The sequence below is a fragment of the Portunus trituberculatus genome, chromosome 27, assembly GCF_017591435.1.
Source record: "Portunus trituberculatus isolate SZX2019 chromosome 27, ASM1759143v1, whole genome shotgun sequence".
Classification (NCBI taxonomy): Eukaryota; Metazoa; Arthropoda; class Malacostraca; order Decapoda; family Portunidae; genus Portunus; species Portunus trituberculatus.
Genome location: NC_059281.1, coordinates 1412973 through 1440533, shown reverse-complemented (window position 1 = coordinate 1440533; position 27561 = coordinate 1412973). Strand labels below are relative to the sequence as shown.

Here is a 27561-nt window from a genome sequence, read left to right as displayed (position 1 = left end):
CGTTTTTTATTACCAGATTGTGGTAAATCTGGTAATGAAAACTGCCAGTTGGCAACCCTGCTCGGGGGTTATGTAGTGGAGAAAGGCTCGATCTTGATCTTGATCTTGATGGTACAGGAGACGCAGAATTTCTTCTGGGTCAGGCCTTTGTATCGGCAGCTCCTGTAGGGAACATAAAGAACACCAGACAACAAAGAGGGCAATCACCATCTTTCACACCACTAGTTCCTGCATCTGGCACGCCACATTCTCTCCAGGAACTCTTTCACAGCCTCAATCATCCTTTCATTCGTCTCCCCACACAGTCCCAGCAGCAACACCATCCATTCCCTTCCTGTCATCTCCACTCTGTCATGCCCCAGCTCACTCAGCACCACTTGCATCATCTCATACCTGTCTCTGGCATACTTCACACACTCCAGCACTACATGCTCCACTGTCTCATCCTCTCCCAAGTCACACATCTGGCACACTTTGCTGCGGGACTCAGACCATCTATAATTCCTTGCATTCACATCCATGCACTGTGCCCTAGCTCGGAAGAGAAGATCACCACCCAGGCTTCCCTTATACCACTTTTTTGGCTGCTCATATAGCTCCGGGTTACGAAGCCTAGCTTACGGGATCGCGAAAACTAGAGTACTTAACTTATACGGTAAGTCCGAAATCCTTACGTGTTTAGTGATAGCTCTTAGCATAAATACAGATTCCTAAAGGACTTACGAAATACATAACTGTTTAGTGAATCCCGCCCCCGATATCCAGGCTACACTTTCGCCGATCAACTGGACTGAACTGATCTCCCTTGTGTCCTTTATTAATGCTGCCAATGCTTTTCTTATTTTCTTTTTCCTCATTTTCCAGAACTTATACAGGATGTTTTTGATGCTCTCTATTTTTCCTCAAAAGTAGTTTTCCTATTAGAATTTCTTTATATTGACACCGCCGATTATCATGACAGTAAACAAATCGCCAAAACGGTTATCTCATCCAGATATTAATGGTAATGCTAATGGTACTTTGTCAAACACTTTAACTGTGATTAAGTAGCGTCGTTGACAAGCTTTCGCTGAAAATGTTCTGTAATTTATAAAGCGTGCGAGTGGTGCAGGTGTGAGCTACCGTCCCAGCACTGAGTTGGTTAGCGGCGACTGGGCAGCCTGGAAGGAGTGCAGGTTACTTATGAGGCAACGGTGAGACTATTGCTCTTTCCTTAATAGTCTTGCAGGGACAGTAAAATATCTATGCGGTCGTTATGTAGTAGGAAAGACAAGGAGCTGGCCGATTTACACATCAAGCATCAAGGTGTGCGATAGTCGGTCGATGAGGACTCACATGATAGAGCCCCGTCGGCCGCTGACCCTCAGCTGCTTCCGTCATTGCTCTTTATCTCGCTAGTAATGCATGATGGATGTGTGAATTAGGATATCGAGAATGAGCGACAAATCATCGTCTTGCTACTAATTACAGCGGCGTAATAGTTTTGCATTGCCAATCTGGTCAGGAGAGCCAGTTATCCACAACAGGCAGCTATTCGAGGTTGAGTATTGCCTGCAGTAATCCTTGACAAGTGTTTTGATGTAAATTGTGGAGGTGATGGTGATCATTATTGGGCACTACTATAGTATAGACATCCCGTCACCTACCTCTCAGCTGGTGTGGTTTCGGCATGCCAGCTGTCGCCAGACCCTTTCCCAGATGTACACTTGTCAATCTAGCAAAAGCTTCTCTCTCTCTCTCTCTCTCTCTCTCTCTCTCTCTCTCTCTCTCTCTCTCTCTCCTTGATATTTTATTTACAGTATCGTGATCTTGATATTCATTCTGTAGCCCTACGAGGGAGAAGAGCTAAAACGATATCTATGTTACACTATTAGGACTAATGTGTCTGTGGGTTTGTAGAAAACAATATCTCTCTCTCTCTCTCTCTCTCTCTCTCTCTCTCTCTCTCATAGTGTACAGATATCGTTTTTGCTCTTCTCCCTTGTTGGATTACAGAATATCATGCTCATGATGCTGCACTGTGCTTTTAGAAGTCATGATTGCAGTCAGCTTTAATGAGAGAGAGAGAGAGAGAGAGAGAGAGAGAGAGAGAGAGAGAGATTGTTTCACACACACACACATCCTAATAGTATACAGAGATATCTTTTTTGCTTTACTCCCTTGTCGGGCTACAGAATATGATCACAATCCTGTAGTTAGATATTGAGAGAGAGGGGTGGATTTTTTTTTTTTTTTTTTTTTTGCCAGATTGACAGCAGTGCAATCTGGCTAAAGTCTGGCGACTGCTGGCATCCCACAAACCATGCTGCTGAGAGGTAAGTGACAGGATGTCTATACTATGGTAGTGCCCAGTACTAATTGAGGGTTCAACATAAATGTTCTCATTAATAATGCAAATCTTTACCGAGGTGGTCATGGACTGGTAAATAAATACAATATGACCAAATAGTAGGAAATATGGATATAAACTTTACTTCTTCTCCCAAGGTTATTACTCGTATATCAAATTAGATTAAGGGGTAAATATTTAGACGAGGCACACATGCCTTCAGTACTGGAATGCATTTAATCATGAATTTTTGGTGTGATTTGGCCATTTTATTGACATTAGGAAGGCTCTATGGAGGTCAAAAGATTAATGGCCAAAGTCTCCACTATTTTAATCCCCATTTAAGTTTCTGAAGCTGTATAAAATCACCAATGTATAAAAGCAGAATTAATATGAAAACATGTCCTGGTACTTAAGGGGTTAATAAACACAAGATGGAGTGGTATTCTATGATACACAGTGTAGGTAGAGGTGTGTAGTACAGGTATCCAAGAGGCGCATGATAGATCCACAGATGATGTAAAGCGTTCTGACATGAGTGACGCCTGTACCCTCTCTCAACATTTTTTCACAGGTAGGATGGTGGGAAGGAAGTAGGGACAGTGGTGACCATCAGCAACCACTTTAGAGCTGCCTGCCCTTATTAGTCATGCTGGCCCTAGTTGCATCTGCCAGAATTGGTTCTACCTATTGGCATTGGTTAATCTGTCCCAACCACTAGCATATACACACATAAATAATTAACACACTCAGAAACACAGCTTCTATGAAGTTAAGCGTTCTACAACATCTCTGCCAGTTTTTCTTGCCCCCTCCAAAAGCTAACTCTGTACAAGGGCCTTATCTGTCTTTGTATGAAGTACTCTTTGCATGTTTGGAGGGGGTTCCACTCATACAGCATTATTAGATAGGGTGGAATAAAAAGTTTTTCACCTCATCAACTCCCTTCCTCTGACTGACCGTCTTCGGCCTCTTTCTCACCCTCAAAATGTTGCATCTCTTTCTGTCTTTTATCGCTATTTTCATGCTAAGTGCTCTATTGATCTTGCTAACTGAATGCCTCCCCTCCTCCTGCGGCCTCACTGCAGAAGGTTTTCTTCTTCCTCGCATCCCTATTCTGTCCAATCCTCTAATACAAGAGTTAGCCAGTACTCTCAATCATTCATACCTTTCACTGGTAAGCTGTGGAATTTCCTACCTGCTTCTGTATTTCCATCTTCCTACGACTTGACTTCTTGTAAGAGAGAGAGAGGTGTTAAGATATTTGTTCCTGGCTTTTGGATGACTCTTGACCTTTTAAGAAACATGCAATTCCAGTGGGTCTTTTTCTTTTCTAACATTTTGTTGTCCTTGGCAGCCTTCCCTCTTGCATTAAAAAAGAAAAAAGAAAAACATAAGTGTACAACTTACATTAGTAACATTACTGTTGAGCAACATTGTCAATGATCTGCTACATTTCTGACTGTATCACCAACATTTAGTGAAAACTGTCAAATGCTAACAAACCCAACATTACAATCACAGTCCCTCTCTCGATGGTCACTAAACAAACCCTAGCATTGAAACCTTGTAGCCGGGGAAGGGGCCGGGCAACTGTACCCCCACCTGATCCCCCAAACACTCCCCAAGGGTTACTAACCAAACCCAACATTATGATCTCCCAGTAGGCCTTGTAATGCTTTTTTGGGCAATTTATAGTTTCACTCAACCAACAATTTTCAAATTTTGCATTAAATTGAGGTTTTAATGTTAGGTTTGATTATTAACCTTTAGGGTGCCCTGGGGGATGCATCCATTGTCTGGAAGGTTGTGTTGAATTGATATATGGAGGAATTGAGTTTTTGAGGTATTGAAAACTACTAGATTTTCTTTGCGCCAATTGGAAATCTTAGAAAGATTGGAAGTCAGGCGTTCTGTGGCGTCCCTGCGTGATCTGTTGACTTCCTGAAGGGTTGGTCGTCTGAAAGGACGTGGAAAGATATAGGGTGGTATCATCAGCGTAGGAGTGAATAGGGCAAGAAGTTTGGTTAAGAAGGTCATTAATGAATAATAGAAAGAGAGTGGGTGACAGGACAGAACCCTGAGGAACACCACTATTAATAAATTTAGGAAAAGAACAGTGGCTGTCTACCACAGCAGCAATAGAGCGGTCGGAAAGGAAACATGAGATAAAGTTGCAGAGAGAAGGATAGAAGCCGTAGGAGGGCAGTTTTGAAATCAAAGCTTTACGCCAGACTCTATCAAAAGCTTTAGATATGTCTAACGCTACAGGAAAAGTTTCACAGAAATCTCTAAAAGAGGATGACCAAGACTCAGTAAGGAAAGCCAGAAGATCACCAGTAGAGCGACCTTGACGGAAGCCATACTGGCGATCAGACAGAAGATTGTGAAGTGACAGATGTTTGAGAATCTTCCTATTCAGGATAGATTCAAAACTTTAGACAAGCAAGAGATTAAAGCTATAGGACGGTAGTTTGAGGGGTTAGAACGGTCACCCTTTTTAGGAACAGGCTGAATGTAGGCAAACTTCCAGCAGGAAGGAAAGGTAGAAGTAGATAGACAAAGTTGGAAGAGTTTGGCCAGGCAAGGTGCAAGCACGGAAGCACAGTTTTTGAGAACAATAGGAGGTACCCCATCAGGACCATAAGCCTTCCGAGGGTTTAGGCCAGCGAGGGCATGGAAAACATCATTATGAAGAATTTTAATTGTAGACATGAAAAAGTGAGAGGGAGGGACAAGCTCAGGATCATCCAAGGTGGAGTTGTGAGCAAAGGTTTGAGGGAAGAGTTCAGCTTTAGAGACAGAAGAGATGGCAGTGGTGCCATCAGGATGAAATAAAGAGGGAAAGATGAAGAAATGAAGTTGTTTGAGATGTTTTTGGCTTGATGCCAGAAGTCTTAAGGGGAGTTTGAGTCTGAAAGATTTTGACATTTTCTACTTATGAAGGAGTGTTTGGCAAATTGAAGAGCAGACTTGGCATGATTCCAGGCAGAGATATAAAGTGCATGAGATTCAGGGCCCGCATTTATAAAACTTTCGTTAGCGAGACATAAGTCATAACATAGCGATCGTAGCTATGATGCGACATAGGTGGCAAAGTTATGGCTTGGTAACCCCTCATCATTAGCTTGACTTAGCGCAGGGATGCCAACCGCAACATAGTGGTGAAACTTATGGACTGAAACTAATCCAGTTACGATGATTTGAACAAATAAACATGTCTGAGGCATTTTTGTATTAATAAGATTAACAATATATGAAATTTAGGTATATATGAAGGCGAACAAAATCAATAATAGTGTCTCTATCCACTGACTCCAGTTCACCCGATGTAAGCAAACAGTATATGACTCACGCACGTGTAGTCGCATATACTGTTACTTCGTTTTGTTGTTGTTTGTTACTGACAGGATGGATGTAGCTACCACACCCACCACAAATGAGGAAACGAAGCAGCAACTGTTGTGTCAGCAAGCAATTTGCATTATTAACTTCAAACTAACAACCTTAAGTGACCCAACATCCTAAACTAACAATGTCACGTAAGATACATTGATTTGAAGAATAATTTCCAATGACCTAACTTATCCTAAACTAACAATGACACGTAAGATACATTGATTTGAAGAATAATTTCCAGTGTTGTTATTCAAATATGGATGGTTTGTCTACGGACAGAAATATTCACAATGATAAGGTGTAACAATCTGTAATGGCACTTGTAATGTGCACTTGTAAAACTGGCATTTCTTGCACAAGCCTATTTAAGTTACTTAAGTTAAAGAGATATTTAGGCAAGCACAATATGCAGCATTGTTAATTAATAAACTAATCATTATTTTTCCCCCCCATTTTTGGATAGGAAAGCCTATATTGCTATGCTTTATGAAAGCTAGTAGTGAATCATTGAATATTAGTGGCCACTTTAATAATGGGTCTATTTGATGTAGGGGGTGGTACACCTCCCAAGCCCCTTGATGACATAGACATGAATTTGAGTGAATAAATCATTCCATACACATATGGATCATCTTAGTTTTGAAAAGTATTAACCATTCCACCCTTGTATATCTATATCCTCCCACATCCTAGGTAACATTAAGAGAACACACCTTTTTTTTTTCTACTCCTTTGCTTTTATCATTTGCCGCACACTACACCACTTCTTTCATACCCTCCTATACCTCACATTCACTCTCCCTCCAACACTCAGTAATGCCCACCTACCTTCCTTTATAAACACCCTGCTTAGGTTTAGAGAAACACAGGCAACAAACTATCCATTTATTGTATTTAATGCTTCCAGGTGTAAAGGACAACTTCTGCCAGCTTACACATAACTAACTTTAACCCTAAACTAACAGAGTATAACTTCAGTAACTTAACCTAATCAAATTGATGAGTCTCTTTGATTTGAAGAATTTCTGATGTAGATATTCAATTATGGAAGGTGTGTGTATATGGTTGGAAATGGCAGCTCACAAGAAATGCATCCACACATGAATATAAGGGCCTTATCTGCCCGTGTATAGAGTACTCTTCGTATGTTTGTGGGACTTTCAGTCACAGTTTTACTAGATAGGGTGGAATCAAAAGCTTTTCATCTCATCAGCTCCCCTCCTCTGACTAACTGTCTTCAGCCTCTTTCTCACTGCCGAAAAGTTGCATCTGTTTCTATCTTTTATCGCTATTTGCATGCTAACTGTATGCCTCCCCTCCTCTTGCGGCCTCGCTGCACAAGGCTTTCTTCTTCCTCTAATCCCTATTCTGTCCAACTCTTTAACGCAAGAGGTAACTCTCAATCGTTCGTACATTCCACTGGTAAACTCTGGAACTCCCTCCCTGCATCTGTATTTCCGAATTCCTACGACTTGTCTTCTTTTAAGAGGGAGGTATCGAGGCATTTGCTTCCTAATTTTGGCTGACGCTTTTCCGCTTTTTAGAGAGCCAGCACTCATTTGGGCTTTTTAATCTTTTCTTCTTTTTCCCTTGGCTGGCTTTCTTCCCTACATAAAAAAAAACTTTTCTGTCAACTTGCTTAAGACTCTCAACTTTTGCTGACGCTTGTTGTCACACACAAGCTTGTTTCTGCCTTTGTCGTGTTTGTCAACTTTAAACAAACATGGTGATCCCTTCACATCCAGCAAGCTGTTGTAGCGGGTACGGTGAATGAAAGCCAACAGAAGTGATGCACTTTTCTGGACAGGAGCAGTGAACACAGTAGTTACATACAAAAGAAGTGGTGTGGTCAAGTTGGCTGGGAGGTGTAGTCTGCCTTCCTCCGTTGGCGCGCCTCACCGATTCACCTTCCTCTGCTCCTGATTGGTTGGCTCAATCAGTAGTCAGGAGTGGTTAAGCCTGTGGTGGAGGTCCAGTGGTGCAACTCGAACTTCCTGTGCTCTGGTTCAGGGGGAGAGCCATGTGGCACCACGGACTATGTAAACATTGAACCATCGTCCAGCTGGCTCGAGTTGCACCACCAAACCTCCACTGCACCTTGAACACTCCTGACTCCTGACTGAGTCAACTAATCAGGAACTGAGGGAGGTGAATCAGTGAGGCACGCCAGCGGAGGAAGGCAGACTACACCTCACAGCCAACTCGACCACACCACTTCAGAAAGAAAGTTAGAAAAAGGCCCACTTGAGCGCTTGCTCTCCAAAGAGTTCAAAAAGTGCCAAAACCGTCAGCCAGAATTAGGGGAGCAAATGCCTCGATACCTCCCTCTTAAAAGAAGACAAGTTGTAGGAATTCGGAAATACAGATGCAGGGAGGGAGTTCCAGAGTTTACCAGTGAAAGGGATAAATGATTGAGCGTACTGGATAACTCTTGCATTAGAGAGTTGGACAGAATAGGGATGAGAGGAAGAAGAAAGCCTTGTGCAGCGTGGCCGCAGGAGGAGAGGAGGCATGTAGTTAGCAAGATCAGTAGAACAGTTACCATGAAAATAGCGATAAAATATAGAAAGGGATGCAACATTTCGGCGGTGAGAAAGAGACTGAAGACAGTTAGTCAGAGGAAGGGAGTTGATGAGACGAAGAGCTTTCGATTCCACCCTATCAAGCAAAGCTGTGTGACTGGAACCCCCAAACATGCGAAGAGTACTCCATACAGGGACGGATAAGGCCCTTATACAGAGTAAGCAGTTGGAGGGCGAGAAAAACTGTCGGAGACGCCTCAGAACACCTAATTTCATAGAAGCTGTTTTAGCAAGAGATGAGATGTGAAGTTTCCAGTTAAGATTATGAGCAAAGGACAGACCGAGGATATTCATTGTGGAAGAGGAGACAGTTGAGTGTCATTGAAGAAGAGGGATAGTTGTCTGGAAGGTTGTGTCGAGTTGATAGATGGAGGAATTGAGTTTTGAGGCATTGAAAACTACTAGATTTTCTCTGCCCCAATCGGAAATCTTAGAAAGATCGGAAGTCAGGCGTTCCGTGGCGTCCCGCGTGATCTGTTGATTTCCTGAAGGGTTGGACGTCTCTGAAAGAACGTGGAAAGATGTAGGGTGGTATCATCAGCGTAGGAGTGGATAGGGCAAGAAGTTTGGTTAAGAAGGTCATTAATGAATAATAGAAAGAGAGTGGGTGACAGGACAGAACCCTGAGGAACACCACTATTAATAGGTTTAGGAGAAGAACAGTAGCCGTCTACCACAGCAGCAATAGAGCGGTCGGAAAGGAAACTTGAGATAAAGTTGCAGAGAGAAGGATAGAAGCCGTAGGAGGGCAGTTTTGAAATCAAAGCTTTATGCCAGACTCTATCAAAAGCTTTAGATATGTCTAACGCTACAGCTAAAGTTTCACCGAAATCTCTAAAAGAGGATGACCAAGACTCAGTAAGGAAAGCCAGAAGATCACCAGTAGAGCGACCTTGACGGAAGCCATGCTGGCGATCAGGCAGAAGATTGTGAAGTGACAGATGTTTGAGAATCTTCCTATTCAGGATAGATTTGTATATACATTCAACCCTCGGCTATCGCGACTTCAGCTATCATGTTTTATTGCTATCACGCACCCATGAAAAGCTGCTAAAATTTCATTTTCACGACCTCAGATGCCTGCTATCGTGCGCCCAGCCATGACGTCATGGGATATCTGAGCACTCATTGGCCAAAACTGCCTTCCCACCAAGATGAAACATAGTCTATGAGTGCACTTCCTCCCCACGAGACAGTGATAGCCAGATTCTACCATTTTTTGTGTTCACAATGGCCACCAACCCTCCACGCCGTCCTCCTACCATTGCCGAACGTAAACCAATGAGACAAGACAGAACCCTAGCTGTGAAATGAATGTGAAATGTTCATGAATGTAAATACAATGAGCTGATGTATATTTTTTATATTATAACCTTGACATGTTTTAATTGGTACCAATGGATTATACAGTAATTAAAAAAAAGGGTAAAAATGAGGGATATTAGAAGTAAAATTTGTGGTTACGGCACCAATAACAATTTTCACCATTAGTTCAATTCGGCTATTGCATTTTCGGCTATGGTGCGGCTATTTCTGCCCCAATTGGGTGCGATAGCTGAGGGTTAAGTGTAATGTGTTCACTGCTGTTGTCCAGTAAACTGCATCACTTCTGTTGGCTTTCGTTCACTGTATCCAGTATGGGGTAAGTGGGACGTACCTAGATTTGAGGCTGTGATGAGATGTAGGAACTGGAGCCAATGTCCCAATCTTCTCTCAAAGGCTTGAGAGGACAGTTGCAGGAGGGTCCTCTCATCTGTGGTGTGTCGCGATGAAATCACCAGGGACCATGAGTGGAGCACTGTACATCAATTCAGCTGAAGATGCTGCCAAATCTTTCTTTGGAGCAGTACGTATACTGAGTAAAACACACAGTAGTTCATCCATCCAGTTTGATGCACGTAGCTGTGCCTTAAGAGCAGCCTTCACGTGACAGTGGAAACGCTCCACTATGCCGTTTGCCTGAGGATGATAAGCAGTAGTAAAGTGAAGACTTACTCCGAGCAATTGCGCCATTGCTAACCACTGCATCATTTTTGTTGGCTTTTGTTCATCGTGCCTGCTACAGTAGTGACCCTGGGGTTGTCCAAAAGAGCCTCTTTTGGATTTCACCATGACTACTGAAGACAGCATAGAACAGCTAAATGCACTTTCACTCAAGCAGCCCACCTTCTGGACTTCTCAACCCCAAGTTTGGTTCCAACAGGCTGAAGCCCTGTTCCACATATGTCAAATAACTGTCGACACCACCACCACTGTAGCGGGTACGGTGAACGAAAGCCAATAGAAGTGATGCAGTTTACTGGACAACAGCAGTGAACACAGTATATACAAAAGAAGTGGTGTGGTCGAGTTGGCTGGGAGGTGTAGTCTGCCTTCCTTCACTGGCGCACCTCACTGATTCACCTCCCTCTGCTCTTGATTGGTTGGCTCAGTCAAGAGTCGGGAGTGTTTGAGCCTGCGGCAGAGGTCCGGTGGCACAACTCGAGCTGGCTGGACAATGGTTCGATGTTTACGTGGTCCGTGGTGCCACACTGTTGCTATGTTTGGTCTTTACTGCTTTCTATGAGAAACTCTTCAAACAGCTTTGTCCACTCATAAACAACAGAGCAGCTCATCTTGTCCAGTTGCTACTTGGAAGTTCTGCCTTGGAGCGTCGCAGTCCCAGAGAAATGTAAACAGACAGCTGAACCACTTTTCACTGCTAGGCCAAAAAAAAAAAAAAAATATATATATATATATATATATATATATATATATATATATATATATATATATATATATATATATATATATATATATATATATATATATATATACAGTAAGGTCCCGGTTACGTCAGTCTCGAGTTACGTCAAACTTGCACTTACGTCAGTCCACTATAAGGCAATTTAAGATTTAAAAAATTGAAAATTTATAAATCGTAAAGCGCGGTTTTTGTTATTGTTGTTGGCCAGGCGTCACTAGTGGTTATCCACCACACCGCCCACCTCATGCTTGAATACAATAACACTCTCGCCCTCAGTTCCACCACACCGTCGCCCCTGGCAAGAGTGTTCCTACATCTGCGTTTGCTGACTATCTTAGTATCTTGCTCAATGGCACCAAAAAAAAACTCCTGAGTGATAGCAGTGATGCTAAGAAAAGGAAAACCATTACGCTACAAGAAAAAGTGGACATAATTAAAAGACATGAGAAGGGAGGCAGCAGCTGTGTGTAAGGGAGTGAAGAAGAAAATGGGAAGCTCGTTACCATGACAACGGGGAGGTTGACGACCTTGAGGGCTCACACACCTATCACAACAATAACAACTCCGGAGCCTTCGCCTGGGCCACACGACACTCACAGCTCACTTGCACCATCTGCGCTTGTCTGCTGATCCTTATTGCCCTTTCCTATTGCATTTCCTGCCCCGCTGCCCACGCTTCTACTCCCACCGCACTGCACTACGCTCCCAGCTGTCCGCCCTGGGCGTCACAACATTCGACCTGCCCACCCTCCTGGCGGCCTCAGGCGTCCACCCCTCTGGCAACATGCAGTCCTTCGTGTTCACGGCCCTAATCAACAACAAAAACAAGCTTGTGTTTCATATTCCTACATACTTGTAAATAATATAACAATATAACCTTTTACTTATATAACGCTTCTACTCCTACCGCACTCCACAAAGCTCCCAGCTGTCCGCCCTGGGCGTCACAACATTCGACCTGCCCACCCTCCTGGCGGCCTCAGGCCGCCCTCTCGGCAACCTGCAGTCCTTCGTCGCGGCCCTAATCAATATATTCCTACATAGTTGTAAATAATATACCAATATAACAATATAACCTTTTACTTACCTGAATAACCATAAAAAAATATTGGTTGAAAACTCGATAATATGCTTTGAAAGTACAAAAACTCGAGTTACGTACAAAATCAACTTACGTCATGTTTCAGGAACGTAACTCTGACGTAACTCGGGACCTTTCTTTATATATATATATATATATATATATATATATATATATATATATATATATATATATATATATATATATATATATATATATATATATATATATATATATATATATATATATATATATATATATATATATATATATATATATATATACACACACACACACACACACACACACACACACACACACAAATATATTTACATCTACTTATCAAGATTCTATTAATTTGAGATTATAGCATCATTCCAATTAACAAAATAAATAGTTTTATTATAAAAGTGTTGATTAGAAACCAAAGATCTTAATTTGACTAAAAATTGATGCTAGAGGAAACTGGTGTGTTTCGTCTAACTCAAAACAATGGAAAGAGTTGATGGAAATCGTCGAAGGCAATGGAAAAAGTGGTAGTATGACGCCTCCTTAAGTGATGGTAGGATGTACATACACTCCTGCCGTGCTGGAACGAAGAAAAATGCTACAAAGTTGCCGAATAGTATCGCCATTACTTGAGTTGTTGGCAAGTGAGAGCGGGAGGGCACGGGAGTAAGTGCTGCCACCTAGCGGGATTGAGGGATCACTCGCATGGTAGGTTTGAATATGCTTGAGGCCAACTCTGGATAATAGTGTATTCTGGATAGTGGCGATCTGGATAAGCAGGCGATTACTGTAAATATATTTGCTTCCAAACATTTTCTACAATTTTTTTTCTCTTTGTCAGAGAACCTGTAAGTAATATTTACACTAAGATGGAGACTATTTAGGGGAGAATTATTCACTAGAAATTGTTCTACTATAGTTACTCCCTCAAAAAACACAAAAAAACAAAACACTTAAACAAAATGACTTGATAAGGGAAGGAAACAAAAGTAGTGCATAAAATTTTGCATAAATATTTATTGCTCTAAAAGCAATTTGCATAATTTACTCAGGCACAACATGAATTATTCTTTATTATGTAAAGGATTTATCCATAAGTTAACCAAAGTGGTAGATTGCATTCTTAGGTTTCGCACAAGAGTAGAATTACCAATGCCCTCCCTTTAGTCAATCTTCGAGAAAACCTTGGCACCGTCAAGATTTACATTAAATCATGGATGTGGGGCACTGGGTAATGGCCCACTGTTGTGACATCATTGAAACGGCGATAGTCTCCACAGGGTGTCCAGTAGTGGTGGGCAAGTACTGGTAATTTCAGTAATGGTAAAAGTTTTGCCAGCAAACTTATTTACCGGTACTACCAGTACTTTACCGGCAAGAATGCCATGAGGACGAGATGGGCACGTGGCGACACAGTGGGAGCGTGGCGGTACAAATGGTCTTAACGAGACTGGCAGTACACAACTCGTAACAGGACAGGCATGTCAGGCGTTACCATACCGACTCATCCCAAGTTAGTAGGCACAGTGAGTGGAGTTGATATGCAAGGTACTGAGAGTAGGAAGAGATAATCCACACAATAGATATATGATAAATAACAAGGCACTAGGAAGTTTCAAATATGAAAAAGATTTAGGAGTCATAGTCAGCTCCTATTTTGGTTAAAGGAAACAATGCATTGAGGACAGAAATAAGATGAATAGAGTACTAGGATTCATTTTTAGGTGTGTTAAAAGTAGAAGTCTTGAAGTAATACTAAAATCATACTTGGTGCTGGTCAGACCACATCTTGACTATGTGATACATTTCGTGTCCCCACATTATAGTAAGGATATAGGTCTATTGGAGTCATTGCAAAGGGGAATGTCCAAAAAGCTACAGGGAATGAGGGATATTCCCCATAAAGCGAGACTGAAGACACTCAATTTGCATTCCTGAGAGAGACGTAATTTAAGAACGGCCCTTTTAGAAGTAGTATAAGTGTTTAACAGAGTGGACATGAGTGAAGTTCTTAGGATCACTAGCAGGGACAGAACCAGAAATAATGGGTTTAAGCTTTTAAAATTCAGTTTTAGGAGAAAAATGGGAAGAAACTGGTTTTCAAACAGAGTGATTGATGAGTGGAAGGGACTCACGGGTCATGTACTCAGTGTACAGTCAATGTGAAGCTTTAAAAGAAGATCAGATAGATTTATGGATGGGAATGATGGATGGAATTAGGTAGCGTTAATCATACAGGGACTGCCACGTGTAGGCCTGGCGGCCTCTTGCACCATCCCTCTTTTTGTATGTTCTTATGTTTAACACAGCCGGTTCTCGTGCTATATATGATGGAGAGGTTGCCCACTAAAGGTACTTGAGCTTTTCATTTCCTGAATCTCATGCACTTTATATCTCTCTCTGAAATCATGTCAAGTCTGTTCTTCAACTTGCTAAACACTCCTTCATTATTAGAAAATGTCAAGATCTTTAAAAAATCCAGTACCCGTTGAGACTTCTCGCATCTAGCCAAAACCATCTCCAATAACTTGACTTAACCTTATCTCTCTCTCCTTTATATCATCATGATGGCACCACTGCCATCACATCTGTCTCTAAAACTGAATTCTTCTATCAAACATTTGTTTTGTTAATAATTTTACCTTGGATGATTCTTGTCCCTCTCTCTCCTCCTCCCTCTAACTAATTCATACCTTCAATTAGAATTCTTTGCAATAATGTTTTCCATGCCTTCACTGGCCTAAACTCTCAGAAGGTTTATGAACTTGATGGGGTCCCTTGTATCATTCTCAAAAACTGTGTCTCTGCACTTGCACCTTGCCTTGCCAAACTCTTCCAACTTTAGTTGTTGACTTCTACCTTTCCTCCTTGCTGGAAATTTGCCTACATTAAACTTGTTCTTGAAAAGAATGATGGTTCTAATCCCTTAAACTACTGCCCATAGCTTTAATCTCTTGCTTGTCTAAAGTCTGAGTCTATCCGTAATTGGAAGATTTATCTGCCACTTCACAATATTCAGTCTGATTGCAAGTATGACTCTCATCATACTTCTGGCTTTCCATACTGAGTCTTAGTCATCCTCTTTTAGAGGTTTGGGTAAAACATTTGCTATTGTGCTAGACATATCAAAAGATTTTGATAGAGTCAGTCACAAAGCTTTGATTTCCAAACTGCCCTTTTACAGTTTCTATCCTTCTCTACAACATTATTTCAAGTTTCCTCTCTGACTTTTATTGCTGCTGTGGTAGATGGCCACTGTTCTCCTAAATCTATTAACAGGGTTCTGTATTGTCATTCATTCTCTTTCTATTATTTATTAATGATCTTCTAAACCAAATTTCTTAGATAATCCATTCCTGCACTGGTATCACCCTATACTTTTCCATATCTTTTCAGAGATGACCATCCCTTCAGGAAGTTAACAGTTCCTGCAAGGATGCCACAGAATGGCTGACTTCTGATCTTTCTAAGATTTCTGATTGGCACGGAGGAAACTTGGTAATGTTCAATGCCTCAAAAACTCAATTCCTCCATCTATCAAAACTTGACAGCCTTGCAGACAATTATCCCCTCTTCTTCTTTGGCAATTGAAGTGTCACTCTTTTTTACACTGAATACCCTTAGTCTGTCCTTTACTTATAATCTTAATTAGAAACTTTGTATCTCATCATTTGCTAAAACAAATTCTATGAAATTGATGTTCTGAGGCATCTCTACCAGTTTTTTCTCACACCCCAACTGCTAACTCTGTATACCCATGTATGGGGCAGTCTCACTCACACAGTTTTATTAAATATAATGGAATGAAAAGCTTTTTGTCTTGTCAACTCCCCACCTCTGACTGTCTATGTATGGGGCAGTCTCACTCACACAGTTTTATTAAATATAATGGAATGAAAAGCTTTTGTCTTGTCAACTCCCCACCTCTGACTGTCTATGTATGGGGCAGTCTCACTCACACAGTTTTATTAAATATAATGGAATGAAAAGCTTTTTGTCTTGTCAACTCCCCACCTCTGACTGTCTTCTGCCTCTTTCTCACTGCTGAGATGTTACATCTCTTGCTATCATGTGCTATTTTCATTAGAGATGTACCGATACCAAAATTTTGTCCAATTCCGATACCGATACCGATACCACCTAATTGGGCCGATACCGATACTACTACCGATACCGATACCACCGATACCGATACTACTACTTATAGTGTTCACTGCACTGGACACCAGGATGAATTGGTGAACGGCGAGCGTTATCAGATGGGAGGCTTTGTTTTGGGGGATGCTGTAAGTCCTTCTGAGAACGTTTGTGAAATAGGAGCAATTCTAGAAGCTTTTTGAAGCCATTTGCAAAGGTAAATTACTCGGTAATTGGAATGAGTATCTTCTCAATCTTCTGATTCTTGTCAGTTATTTTAAATTCTTACTTCTTACTCCTTTAGCGACCATTTGGTCTTGTGCATTTTCATTATTAATTTTATTGACGATATTTTGATGATCAAAAATATTTTTGAAATTATTAAAATTTTAAAATAGACACAAAATATTAACAAAAGAAACTCATTTTGTTGTGTATGTTTCTCTTTAATTAAATCTGGCATCCTTTGATATTAATTCATTAGACATTAGTAAACCAATTCAGAAACATGAGCTTTCACCTAATCTTTTCAATTAAATAGAAAAAATGTTTAGTTTATTCTAAATTTCTAGGTTGTGGCTTATTACCACAGAAAACAATATTCAATGACATACAGTAATCACCACGGAAACTTAATACGCCGTATTATATTAATTTGGTATCATCAGTATCTTATATCGAATATATCACTAAGTAGTAAATTCCTTTTAGGTATTGGAAGTATCGGCATAAAATAAGCCGATACCGATACTGATACCCCAAAAAGGGGCCGATACCGCCGATTCCGATACCGATACCGATGCATCGGTACATCTCTAATTTTCATGCTAACTGCTCTTCTGATATATCCAAGTGCATGTCTCCCCTCTTCCTACCACCTCGCTGCACAAGGTTTTCTTCTTCCTCTCACCCCTATTTTGTCCAAGTCTCTAATGCAAAAGTTAATCAGTACTCTCAATCATTCATACCTTTCTCTGGTAAACTGTGGAACTTCCTGCCTCTGTATTTCCAACTTCCTATGACTTGATTTAATTTAAGAGGGAGGTTTCAAAACATTTATCTTGTTCGTTTGGGTAACTCTTGTGGACTTACAAGGGGACTAGCAATGAAGTGGACCTTTTTAAATTTTTTTTGTTGCCCTTGGCTAGACTCAAAAAAAAAAATCTTTTTTGTTTGATCATGGTTTAAGTCCAACTGTAAGGGATTACTAACCACTTACGAGTATCTTTGTCTTGGGTTCAAGAAATCTTCAGAAATAATTTTTCTCTTAAGAGTCAGGTTCATCCACAATTAGGGCAGTGTTAGCTGAACTTGTTGGGATATGTGTTGTGAAGCAAAATACAAGATATGTTTTTATGGTATTTTCCCTGCTTGACAAAAACAGAAACAACTGTTCAGATATTGAAGAAATAATAACATTATGCAACACTTGAAAGCTGACATATGAACATAATGGCATGACAGGTGAGTGCAGTGGATCACTAGGTTTAGGACTGTCAAAAGTGTGCTGTGGCTCCAAGTAATGCAAACAAATAATGATAAAATCAAGATGCAACTAGAATAAGTGGCAAAAGTTTCCCTCATACCTATCCTCTAACTGGATAAATCAAATTTGTTTGTCTTTGGGGGCTTGCACCTCAATTGACTTTTTTAGTACTTCCCTTTTGCTGTCTTCAGTCAGAGCTCTTTGTATAAAAAAAATAAGTATTCAGAGTATAAAGATACAGTTAAATAGGATAAATTCAAAATGCTAAAATGAATTAAAGAAAAAAAGTGTAAGTATCTTTACAGTTGTTTGGCTATGTTCATAACAGGATTAGCTGATGTTATAAGGTAACTTCTGGCTTAAATCACAGATTGTACAGTAAGCCTCCTGCACTTGGAGAATCTCAGCTTGGCGAAATTCACTTTTGGCGGTAGGGTGGCCACGGACCTCTGAGTGCACACTTGGCGATTTGAATTCAAACTTGGCAGTCCCTGGCGGCCGCACGGCAAACCATGCGGCTCCCTGGTGACATCAGACCTCTCTCTAAGCCTATCAGAACGCAGTGTGAGAGTCCCCTTCAGCCATTTTCTTTGTGCTACCCTCTGTTCTTACTAGAGTGGGAACAAATTCTGTTGATTTACCGCCAACATGGCCTCTACCAGCGCAACATGTGATACCGGTGGGGGTAAGGACAATAGTGTCGGCGGCAAGTACGAAAGTGGGAGAGGGAAAAGGGTGGAAAAATGGGAGTTACAGCCTGTATATCATGTCTTATTAGCTTTATTTATTGTTTATTGGTCTGTTTTGTACATGTGTTTTAATATGTGAAGGCAAAAGATTTTATTTTAGCTCGAAAGAACTTTAGCAATGACCTAAGACTGATTGAGGTATTTTTTAGGCCATTTATATGGTATAAAGAACTCGTGTTTGGCGAAATTCGCAATTGGCGGTAGTTTCGCCAAACTAATTAATTCGCCAAGTGCGTGGGCTTACTATAGTGCTTTTTTTTATGATGGCCATTAAAAAATTGAGCTCATGGCCTTTGCTAGTTTTTTATGTTGCAGGAATTCAATCTGATTGCCCATCAGATTCTTTCACAGTGATTGGTTTACTTGAGGTATGTAGTTCACTACTAGTAGTAAACAGATAAACAGATGCTCTCATTATAGACTGATAGGTATTCTGGTATCTGTTCTCATGTATTTTGCTCTCTCTCTCTCTCTCTCTCTCTCTCTCTCTCTCTCTCTCTCTCTCTCTCTCTCTCTCTCTCTCTCTCTCTCTCTCTGCCCATCATAATCTAAATAATGGCATCTGATTGTATTACTGCATTACAGAGTTGATGTAGGCTGACAGTACAGCAGCACACCAGTCCATCCATGCAAGGACTCTCATCTACCTTTCTGCTATTGTGAGTGTGTGAGGTAAGCTGTTGTGGTCTCCTGATTCCATGTTAGTGGTGTGCTTCATGAGATATAGTTTGATGATCTTTTGGAATATTTGTGACACTTTAATCCTATTTTCTTGAATTTTCCTGGATTTTTATCTCTGTTTGGCCAGGGTATTATGGATTAAGTATGAATAAGCATCACCAAATGAGCAATATTCTGATGATTTCCTCCTGACATAAGAGCAAAAACATATGGCACAGCACCACACAATCCAATTACTGATTGTTTAGTAAATACATGCAGTGTTTACCACAATTTTCTTTAACACTGTTGTTCATACTATATGGTTTCTCTTTCTTCCTGGAACCATGCCAGATATGTTTTTCAATTTGCCAGACACTCTTTCATAAATAGAAGATGTCAAAATCTTTCAAACCCCAACTCCCCTCGAGACTTCTGGCATCTGGTCCAAAAAGACCTCCAATCACTACTTTACTTCTTCATCTTTCTCTCCTTTATGCCATCCTGATGGCACCACTGCCATTACATCTGTCTCTAAAGCGAACTCTTTCCCTCAAACTTTTGCTAATAACTCTACCTTGGATGATTCTGGGCTTTTCCCTCCCTCGCCTCCTCCCTTTGATTATTTCATGCCTTCAGTTGTAGCGGTAATTCGAGGTACAAGTTTAATTTGTTCCTTGACAGAGCTTGTATCTCAAATTGCTCATATCTCAAAACAGTTTTTCCCATTGAAATGCATTGAAATGCCATTGATCTATTCCACCTTCTCAAGAAGAGCACCCCAATTTACTTGTGTGTTTTAAGGTGAGGAAAAAGGTATCTGTAAATAACAAATATTGTATATAAACATTATAAAACATAAGAAAAGAGAATATAAATATGGTTATTTGTCTCCCTAGACTTTTTAGGAAATACATAATTTAGTCTATTTTGGTTTCCCTGATCAACTAAACCAAAACAAACTTAATCTGACCTAAACTAACAGACCTAACATGATTCCAGGTAGAAATATAAAGTGAATAAGATTCTGGTAATGGAAAGCTCAAATATCTTTTATGAGCCACTTCTCTCCACCATGTATAGCTAGAGAACAGGCGTGTTAACACATTAATCGCATATTTGGCCACCTGTGTACTGAGCAGATGTTTCACTTGTTGCGTATTCCCGTGTACTGAGCAGATGTTTCACTTGTGTATTGGTACATCTGAGGCCCGAATATCACTTTCTACAAACTATTACAAACATGAGTATGTAAACAATTTGTGTATAAATTTGTATTTATTATGACTGCAGATGTGCTGCTATGGTATTGCAAAATAAGATAAAAATGATAAGACAGTAAGTTTATTTGTTGAAAGAAAAAAATAGGCTTCTAAAATACAAGTACTAATGTTTGGTGACATATTACTTCAAAAATACAATCAATATAAGAAAATAATGGAATATTAGATCATCATAATGTTGATCACTAATTACACAAGTCATGTTTTTTATTGAAACATGAACTGCAAAGGTGTGGTTGACCCTCACATTCGTTGCAATAGGTAGATGCTCTCCTAGCCTTGTTTGTGGCCACCTTGTATCCCTGACACAGTGAGATTTTCTCATAGCATCCTCTGCATCGCTTCCTTGTGTTTTTCATTGGTCCATCAGCTTCCTGTAAGATATGTTCTTTTCTTGCACCCAATATATCAGAGGTCCTCTTACCTGGTTTTGTGATTTCCTCAGGAATATTTTTAGTTAGAGAGAGGATTACAGATTCTGTAAAGGTTTTTAGGCATACTTGTTTTGCTGAGCAGTATTATTGTATAGATTTTGAGCATTTGTCACTGATATCCCAGCAATCATTTCCAGAGCCAGCTTTTGTTACCACTTCCTTGATTTTTGGAGTGGCGAGTAGTAGGAATTGAGTTGATCAGTAACATCAACACTTTTTGCTTTATTATATTCATTGACACTTTCAGGTTTTACAATGTCTTCTCCTATTCTGTTTTTCTTTCCACATGGAATTGCTCAGGTACTGTTGATAGTGTCAAGACATCTCTCACATCTTTCCACTTGTATAACTTCACACGTTGTCTGTTTTCTGCTGCTTTCATTTCTCCCACCTTCAACTTTGCTTTTACTACTTCTTGGCACAAATTTTTCCTGCCTACTCTAACAGTTCCACAAATGCAAGTCTTCTTGACCAACAAGTACTCTGCCAGGATGACTTAGGTGTAATAATTATCAGTGTAGATAGTGTGTCCTATACCTATCTTTTCATTACATAATTTTACCGCACGTGATTCAGTTGCATTTAGGTCAGCAATCTTATCATCTGTCCCTATGTGGACCTCTAGATTCCATGTATATTTCTCAGGTGTGTAAACTTTGTACTCTTTCATTCCATATTTGTTAGCTTTCCCTGGAATGTACTGTTTGATGCCTAATCCCTCTAAATGGCACCATGCTCTCGCCAACAAGAAGTTTGGAGCCAGGTTTGTACACAGCTTTAAAATTGTTAACAAGTAGAAACTGATAAGTTAAACACACATAACCGTCCTGTCCTGAACCCAAATTGTCTGTTCGATATGACTTGTTGTTCTTCTAGATATTTAACCCATTTTTCTTTAATAACTATTTCACATAATGTGTAGTTGTAGGACAAATGAGTGGAAAGGTGGTAAGGAAACCCAGGCTGGGTTAGAATACCTTATTTTCTAATGTTTCGACTTAGAGGCCTTCAGAGGGAATTCTCTCTGAAGAAGGCCTCTAGGTTGAAACGTTAGATAATAAAGTTTTCTAACAAAGCCTGGGTTTCCTTACCACCTTTCCACTTATTTCACATAACTTCCCCACAATACTTGTAAGTGACACCAGTCTGCTATTTAATGGCTCAGCTCCCTTTCCTCCTTTAAATATTGGTATAATGTTGGCTCTCTTCCATTCTAGTAGTACTCTCCCTTCATTTAGTGAACTTGTAATCATTTCCCAAATTGGATCTAACAGTTGCTCTATACATTCTTTTAGCACCTAGCCTGGCTCCATTGCTTTTCTGACATCCAAATTATATAATAATCTTCTAATATCCTCTTTGTGCACTATGATTTCCTGCAATCCTCAGCAATGCAATGACCTATTTGGTTCTGCAAAATCCTTTTCTTCAGCGAACACAGTTTTGAAGCTCTCATTCATTTGTTAATTAATTTCCTTTGCTGTTTGGTATGTCTTCCCTCCTTTAATTATTTTTTTCTACTGTTTCTTTATTCTTCATCTTACCATTTATAGATTTGTAGGAAAGCTTGGATTCATCTTCACTTATTTGCACCACATCTTTCTCAAAGTTTCTTTCTTCCTCTCTCCTTACTCTAATATATTAATATCTCACATCCTTATACTTCTTTCTGTTATTGTCATTTCTCTGCTTTTCAAGTTTCTTTCCAAGCTTTATCTTTTGCTTTTTTAGCTTCTGTACATCTGGCATTGTGCCAAGCGTGTATACTTTTCTTAACCTCTTTAGCACTAGAACGCATTTTTACCTTGAGTTTTGGGTTGATTAGACAATTTTATTTACATTAGGAAGGGTTAATGGAGGCCAGAAGATTAATACCCAGAGTCTTCATTATTCTAATACCTCACATAAGTTTCTGAACCTGAATAAAATCATCAAATAGGAAACAGAAACAGAATGAATATGAAAACGCGTCCTTGTACTAAAGGGGTTAACTCTATAGATAGGTACGTATTTCTTTACTCCTTTATATTTCTGTAGGAATATTTCATATTTTCCTTGTATTGCCCTTCTGTTCATAATGTTCTTCCATTCAATATCAGCAAAAAATTTTCTTAATTTTTTCAAAATCTGCTCTTGCATAATTTAATCTCTTTTTTGTAATCATCTCTATCTTTTCCCATCCTCCTCCTACATTTCCAACTCTAATGTCACATGATCACTTCTTCCCATTGGACTAAGGTATTGTATGCTTGGAGGGGCCTCTTTTTTTTGTGAATACTAAGTCAAGCAATGATGGTTCTTCTTCCCCCCTGTACTGTGTTGATTCTTCCACCCACTGATCCAGTGTATGTACCAGAATCAACTGTAATACCTCCTTGCTCCATTGTCCAGCATTACCCATAACTTCCATCTCTCTCCAGTTTACTCTTTTACAGTTAAAATCTCCTACTAATTGTATTTTTCCATCTCTTCTTATGTTATCTAGGCATTTGCATATCCCTGTGTTCCTCAATTCCCATGTATATGTCTTAGGTGGCACATATGTAACTATGATTTTGTTTGTGTGTGTGTGTGTGTGTGTGGTGTTTTTAGGGGTCTGGGCCATTTATATAGAGCTGCCAGCCTGGTGTGCTGATAGATAGGTGACTAATGAATTCTGAAATATTAGTATAGAGAATCTTATAAGTATGTTTTGCAGGTACTGGACTGAGACAACTCATCAAGATAAAAGAGAAGGTGGTACTTCAGGCAAAGTCATCAAGAAATTCACTTGAAAACCCAAGAACACACCTGTCAATAAGTTGTGTGAGTTGCCAAGAGGCTGTCAGGGATTACGAAGAAGTGGTTTCTCGTGATCAAAATAGTGAATTTGCATGGATCAACAAATGGTGTCATTTGCAAATATCTTGTGCAGAAAATAGAACACCAGCTACTGTTATTCTCAAGATAGTGAGTTTGTTTGTGTAATCTGTTAGGTATTACTACATTCTGTTTTCACAATGATGGAAGATCAGTGCCCAAACTTTGTGTGTGCAGACTGTGGAGAGTTGCTGGACAGCAAAAACAGCCTCATTGAACACACCCTTGCTCACAAAGGGCTCAAGACTTACCACTGTGAGGAATGCGGCAAATTGTTTTCTCAGGAATTAAATTTCTCACAACACTCACACCTCCAGGCTACACAGAACTTCAAGTGCACTGATTGTGGGCAGTCCTTCCCACAGAAAGGTGACCTCAACACGCACACACTCACTCATTCAGACAAAAAGTATCAGTGCAAAGACTGTGGCAAGTGTTTCTCCAAAAAGTTCAACCTCACACAGCATTCTCTCACCCATTCTGGCATTAAACGGTTCAAGTGTGAGGAATGTGGGAAACTGTTCACCCATAAGAGCAATCTCACCCAGCACTACAACATTCACACTGGTATAAAAAACTTTAAGTGTGAGCAGTGTGGCAAGGAGTTTGCCCACAAGAGTAACCTCACACAGCATTTACTCCTTCACACTGGGATTAAGAACTTCAAATGTGAGGAGTGTGGTAAATTTTTCACCCATAAGAGCCACCTGACCCAGCACTCCCTGATCCATGCCTGCATCAAGGACTACCACTGTGAAGAGTGTGGTAAAATGTTTACCCACAAGAGTAACCTCACCCAACACAGCCTCATACACTCTGGGGTGAAGAGGTTTGAGTGTGAGGAGTGCAAGAAGCTATTCACCCATAAGAGCAATCTCATCAAACACAAACTCATCCACATTAACCAAAAGAAGCCAAAGCATGAGATGGAGGAAGGTAGTAATTAAACTATTACTTCATGCTGTCTGTCTGGCCTCAGCCTAACATTTGGTTTGTATGAATGAACACTAGACAGACTTCACTCCTATTCACTGAACATTTGATCCTCTGCTTGTCCTCCTACTTCATTCTTACCCAAGATCAAGAGTACAAGTGCTACAGCCTTAATTTTCACATCATCAGTTCACAACACATCTCACTCTCCACACTCCAGCATTTGTCTGTCTGTACACTAGGCAACATCTCATGCCGAATGTGACATCCCTTCATCCACTACAAATTTGTGTCCTTCAGCCCATCCTGCCTTGCTGGATGTCAAAACAATAAACTGTGTGATAATACACAAAACTCTCAAGAGGCAATGGGCAAGAAATACATGGTGCTTGCAAACCAGAAAATCAATGCTACTATCAAGGTTCCTTAGCATACAGCAGGTGTTCAACTACTCATATTTAAGGTTTTTCCAAAGTGACCTCAGTTCCAGAAAGCAAAACACAGTTGAGTGTTAGTCATTTATGTTCTTAGAATTAAAAGTTTGTAGATGTGATGAGTGAACAAAAGCAAAGATACAGTTTAGTCTGATAGTTTGGAGAGGAACACATTCCTAGGAATTTGGTAGTGTTCTTTTCACACTGCAAAGCATTACCTGGATATGAGCACAGGAAGCAGATGTCAGTTGTGACTGAATAAACTAGTGAATTGCCTTCGAGAAGTGTACATTCAATGCTACTTAAAAGTATCATTAAACCAAGTGAAAAGTGTATTGGTGATGCAGCACATGTTATGGACATGAGTGGCCAGTGGCAGGTGCAGCACATAGCTTGGTGTGTGGATGAGGCAGGTGGCACACCCTCTGCATCTGGGATTGGCACTGGCTCTCCACTGGTAGTGATATGAAGTGGTGTTGGTTGCATGAGCAAAATGTATTTGTGTAATCTATGTAGTACATAATACAATATTAACTTGTTTTGCAGAGATGCCAGCTTAAAAGGAGCATATCATTTCTTAGATGAGCAATAACACAACATTGGTATTAAAGTGTAGGAATAATTGGTGATATGAATAAAACCTATGGCTTCAGAGTATTCCCTGTCTTGTTGACTCATGACTCTTATTTACGTAGTAGACATTTACTAAACTGGACCTGAAATGGGGTACAAGTCTGGGATGCTACTTGTGCCCCAAAAAATGGGGGTGTCTAAGTATGGGAACATGTATTTGGTTTTGATATAGGTCATCTTTTTTCATGAACACCTCCGTGTTTACCTCCACATACTCATTTTCAGAGTTTACTAATACACCATGTACTCAATATATGTGGGTTTGAAAGATGTGAATTTGTTCATATGCAACTAAATTAAATATGTCAAATATTCACTTTATCAGAGAAAATTTGCTATTATGGTAGCAAATTTCTCTAACATGAATAAAATGCTTCTTGTTGTCACTAGACACTTAACATTTATTTCCATGGATGATGCCTCAGAAGCTCTCTCTGCTGCTCTATTGCCATGTTCCTTGGCATAATCTACCATTTGCATTTTGTAAGAGATTATGTAGCTCAATCTTTTTCCATCTGCTGCCATAACAGTGATGGTGTTGATGTGCTTTGCTATGATTATGAACTTGGTGGCATTGAGTCAGAGTGGCGATCAGCATGCATCACAGCCTCACAGGTTAGATTACTTTAATCTTTATGATAATTTGTTTTTAAAGTGATAATACTGGTAATGATATTAATATCAGCAATAAAATAATGATGCATGCATGTAGGGTAGGTAAAAATACCAAAAAAATGTGCCATCAAATATGATACCTCATTGTGGTGGATGGGTAGATTGGGGAAATATGTGGAGAACTATTTCTCAATAAAAAAATATATATCTTTTTGATCCTACTGCCATAATAGTGATGGTATTGACGTGTTTTATTATGATTATGAACTGCTAGATGGCATTGAGTGATTGGCGATCATCTGATATTTATAAATATGCATAACAGCCTCACAGGGTAGATTTCTTTCATTTTTATGATAATTCATTTTTAAAGTGATAATACCAGCAATAAAATAATGATGCATGCAGTTAAAGTAGATGAAAGTACTGGAAGAAGCTGCATCCATCAAATACAGTACATCATTGTGGACTGTTACCATATATGCTGGATTATAAGACAAGTCGTTTGCCAATTTTGAGGCTCTTAAATCAAGGGGTCTTCTAACATACCGAGAACAAAGCACAATCCTTTAATCCCGTGGTGAATATTTTTTTCCTTTTTAATACAGGAGAGATGCCAGCCAAGGGCAAAAAAAAAAAATAAAATAAAAATAAAATACACTTAAGTGCTGGTCCCCAAAAGAGAAATTAAGACAACCAAAATTAAGGAATATATGTTTTGATACCTCCATTTTAAAAGAAGACAATTTGTAGGAAGATGGAAATACAGAAGTAGGCAGGGAGTTCCAGAGTTTACCAAAGATATGAATGATTGAGAATATTGGATAACTCTTACATTAGGGAGTTGGACAGAATAAGGATGAGAGGAAGAAGAAAGCCTTGTGCAATGAGGCTGCAGGAGAAAGGGAGACGTGCAGTAGAACAGTTAGCATGAAAATAGCAAAAAAAGATAGAGATTCAACATTTCGGTGGTGAGAAAGACGATGAACACAGTCAGTCAGTCAGGAAAGGAGTTGATGAGACGAAAAGCTTTTGATTCCAACCTATCTAATAAAACAGAGTGGAGGCCCGCCACCCCCCCTCCCTCCAGCATGGGAAGAGTACTTCATACAGGGGCGGATAAAACCCTTGTACAGAGTTAGCAGTTGGAGGGGCAAGAAAAGCTGGTGGAGACACTGCAGAACGCCTAACT

General features: G+C 40.0%; 1 protein-coding gene across 12 annotated transcripts; it reads left to right on the top strand.

The window, feature by feature from the left end:
• Nucleotides 1–509: 509 nt before the first annotated feature.
• Nucleotides 510–26610, top strand: LOC123509820 (gastrula zinc finger protein XlCGF8.2DB-like). Of its 12 annotated transcripts, none has more exons than XM_045264387.1 (4): nucleotides 510–655; nucleotides 19104–19190; nucleotides 21580–21658; nucleotides 23594–26610. In XM_045264387.1, exon 4 carries the CDS (start codon nucleotides 23895–23897, stop codon nucleotides 24699–24701), a length of 807 nt encoding a protein of 268 aa, XP_045120322.1. In that variant the 5' UTR covers nucleotides 510–655; nucleotides 19104–19190; nucleotides 21580–21658; nucleotides 23594–23894; the 3' UTR covers nucleotides 24702–26610. The 12 variants fall into 12 exon arrangements, with proteins under 12 accessions (XP_045120322.1, XP_045120325.1, XP_045120317.1 ...); XM_045264388.1 differs by lacking the exon at nucleotides 510–655 and adding an exon at nucleotides 1044–1193 and having other exon boundaries at nucleotides 19104–19177; XM_045264384.1 differs by lacking the exon at nucleotides 510–655 and adding an exon at nucleotides 1044–1193.
• The last annotated feature ends 951 nt before the right edge of the window (nucleotides 26611–27561 follow it).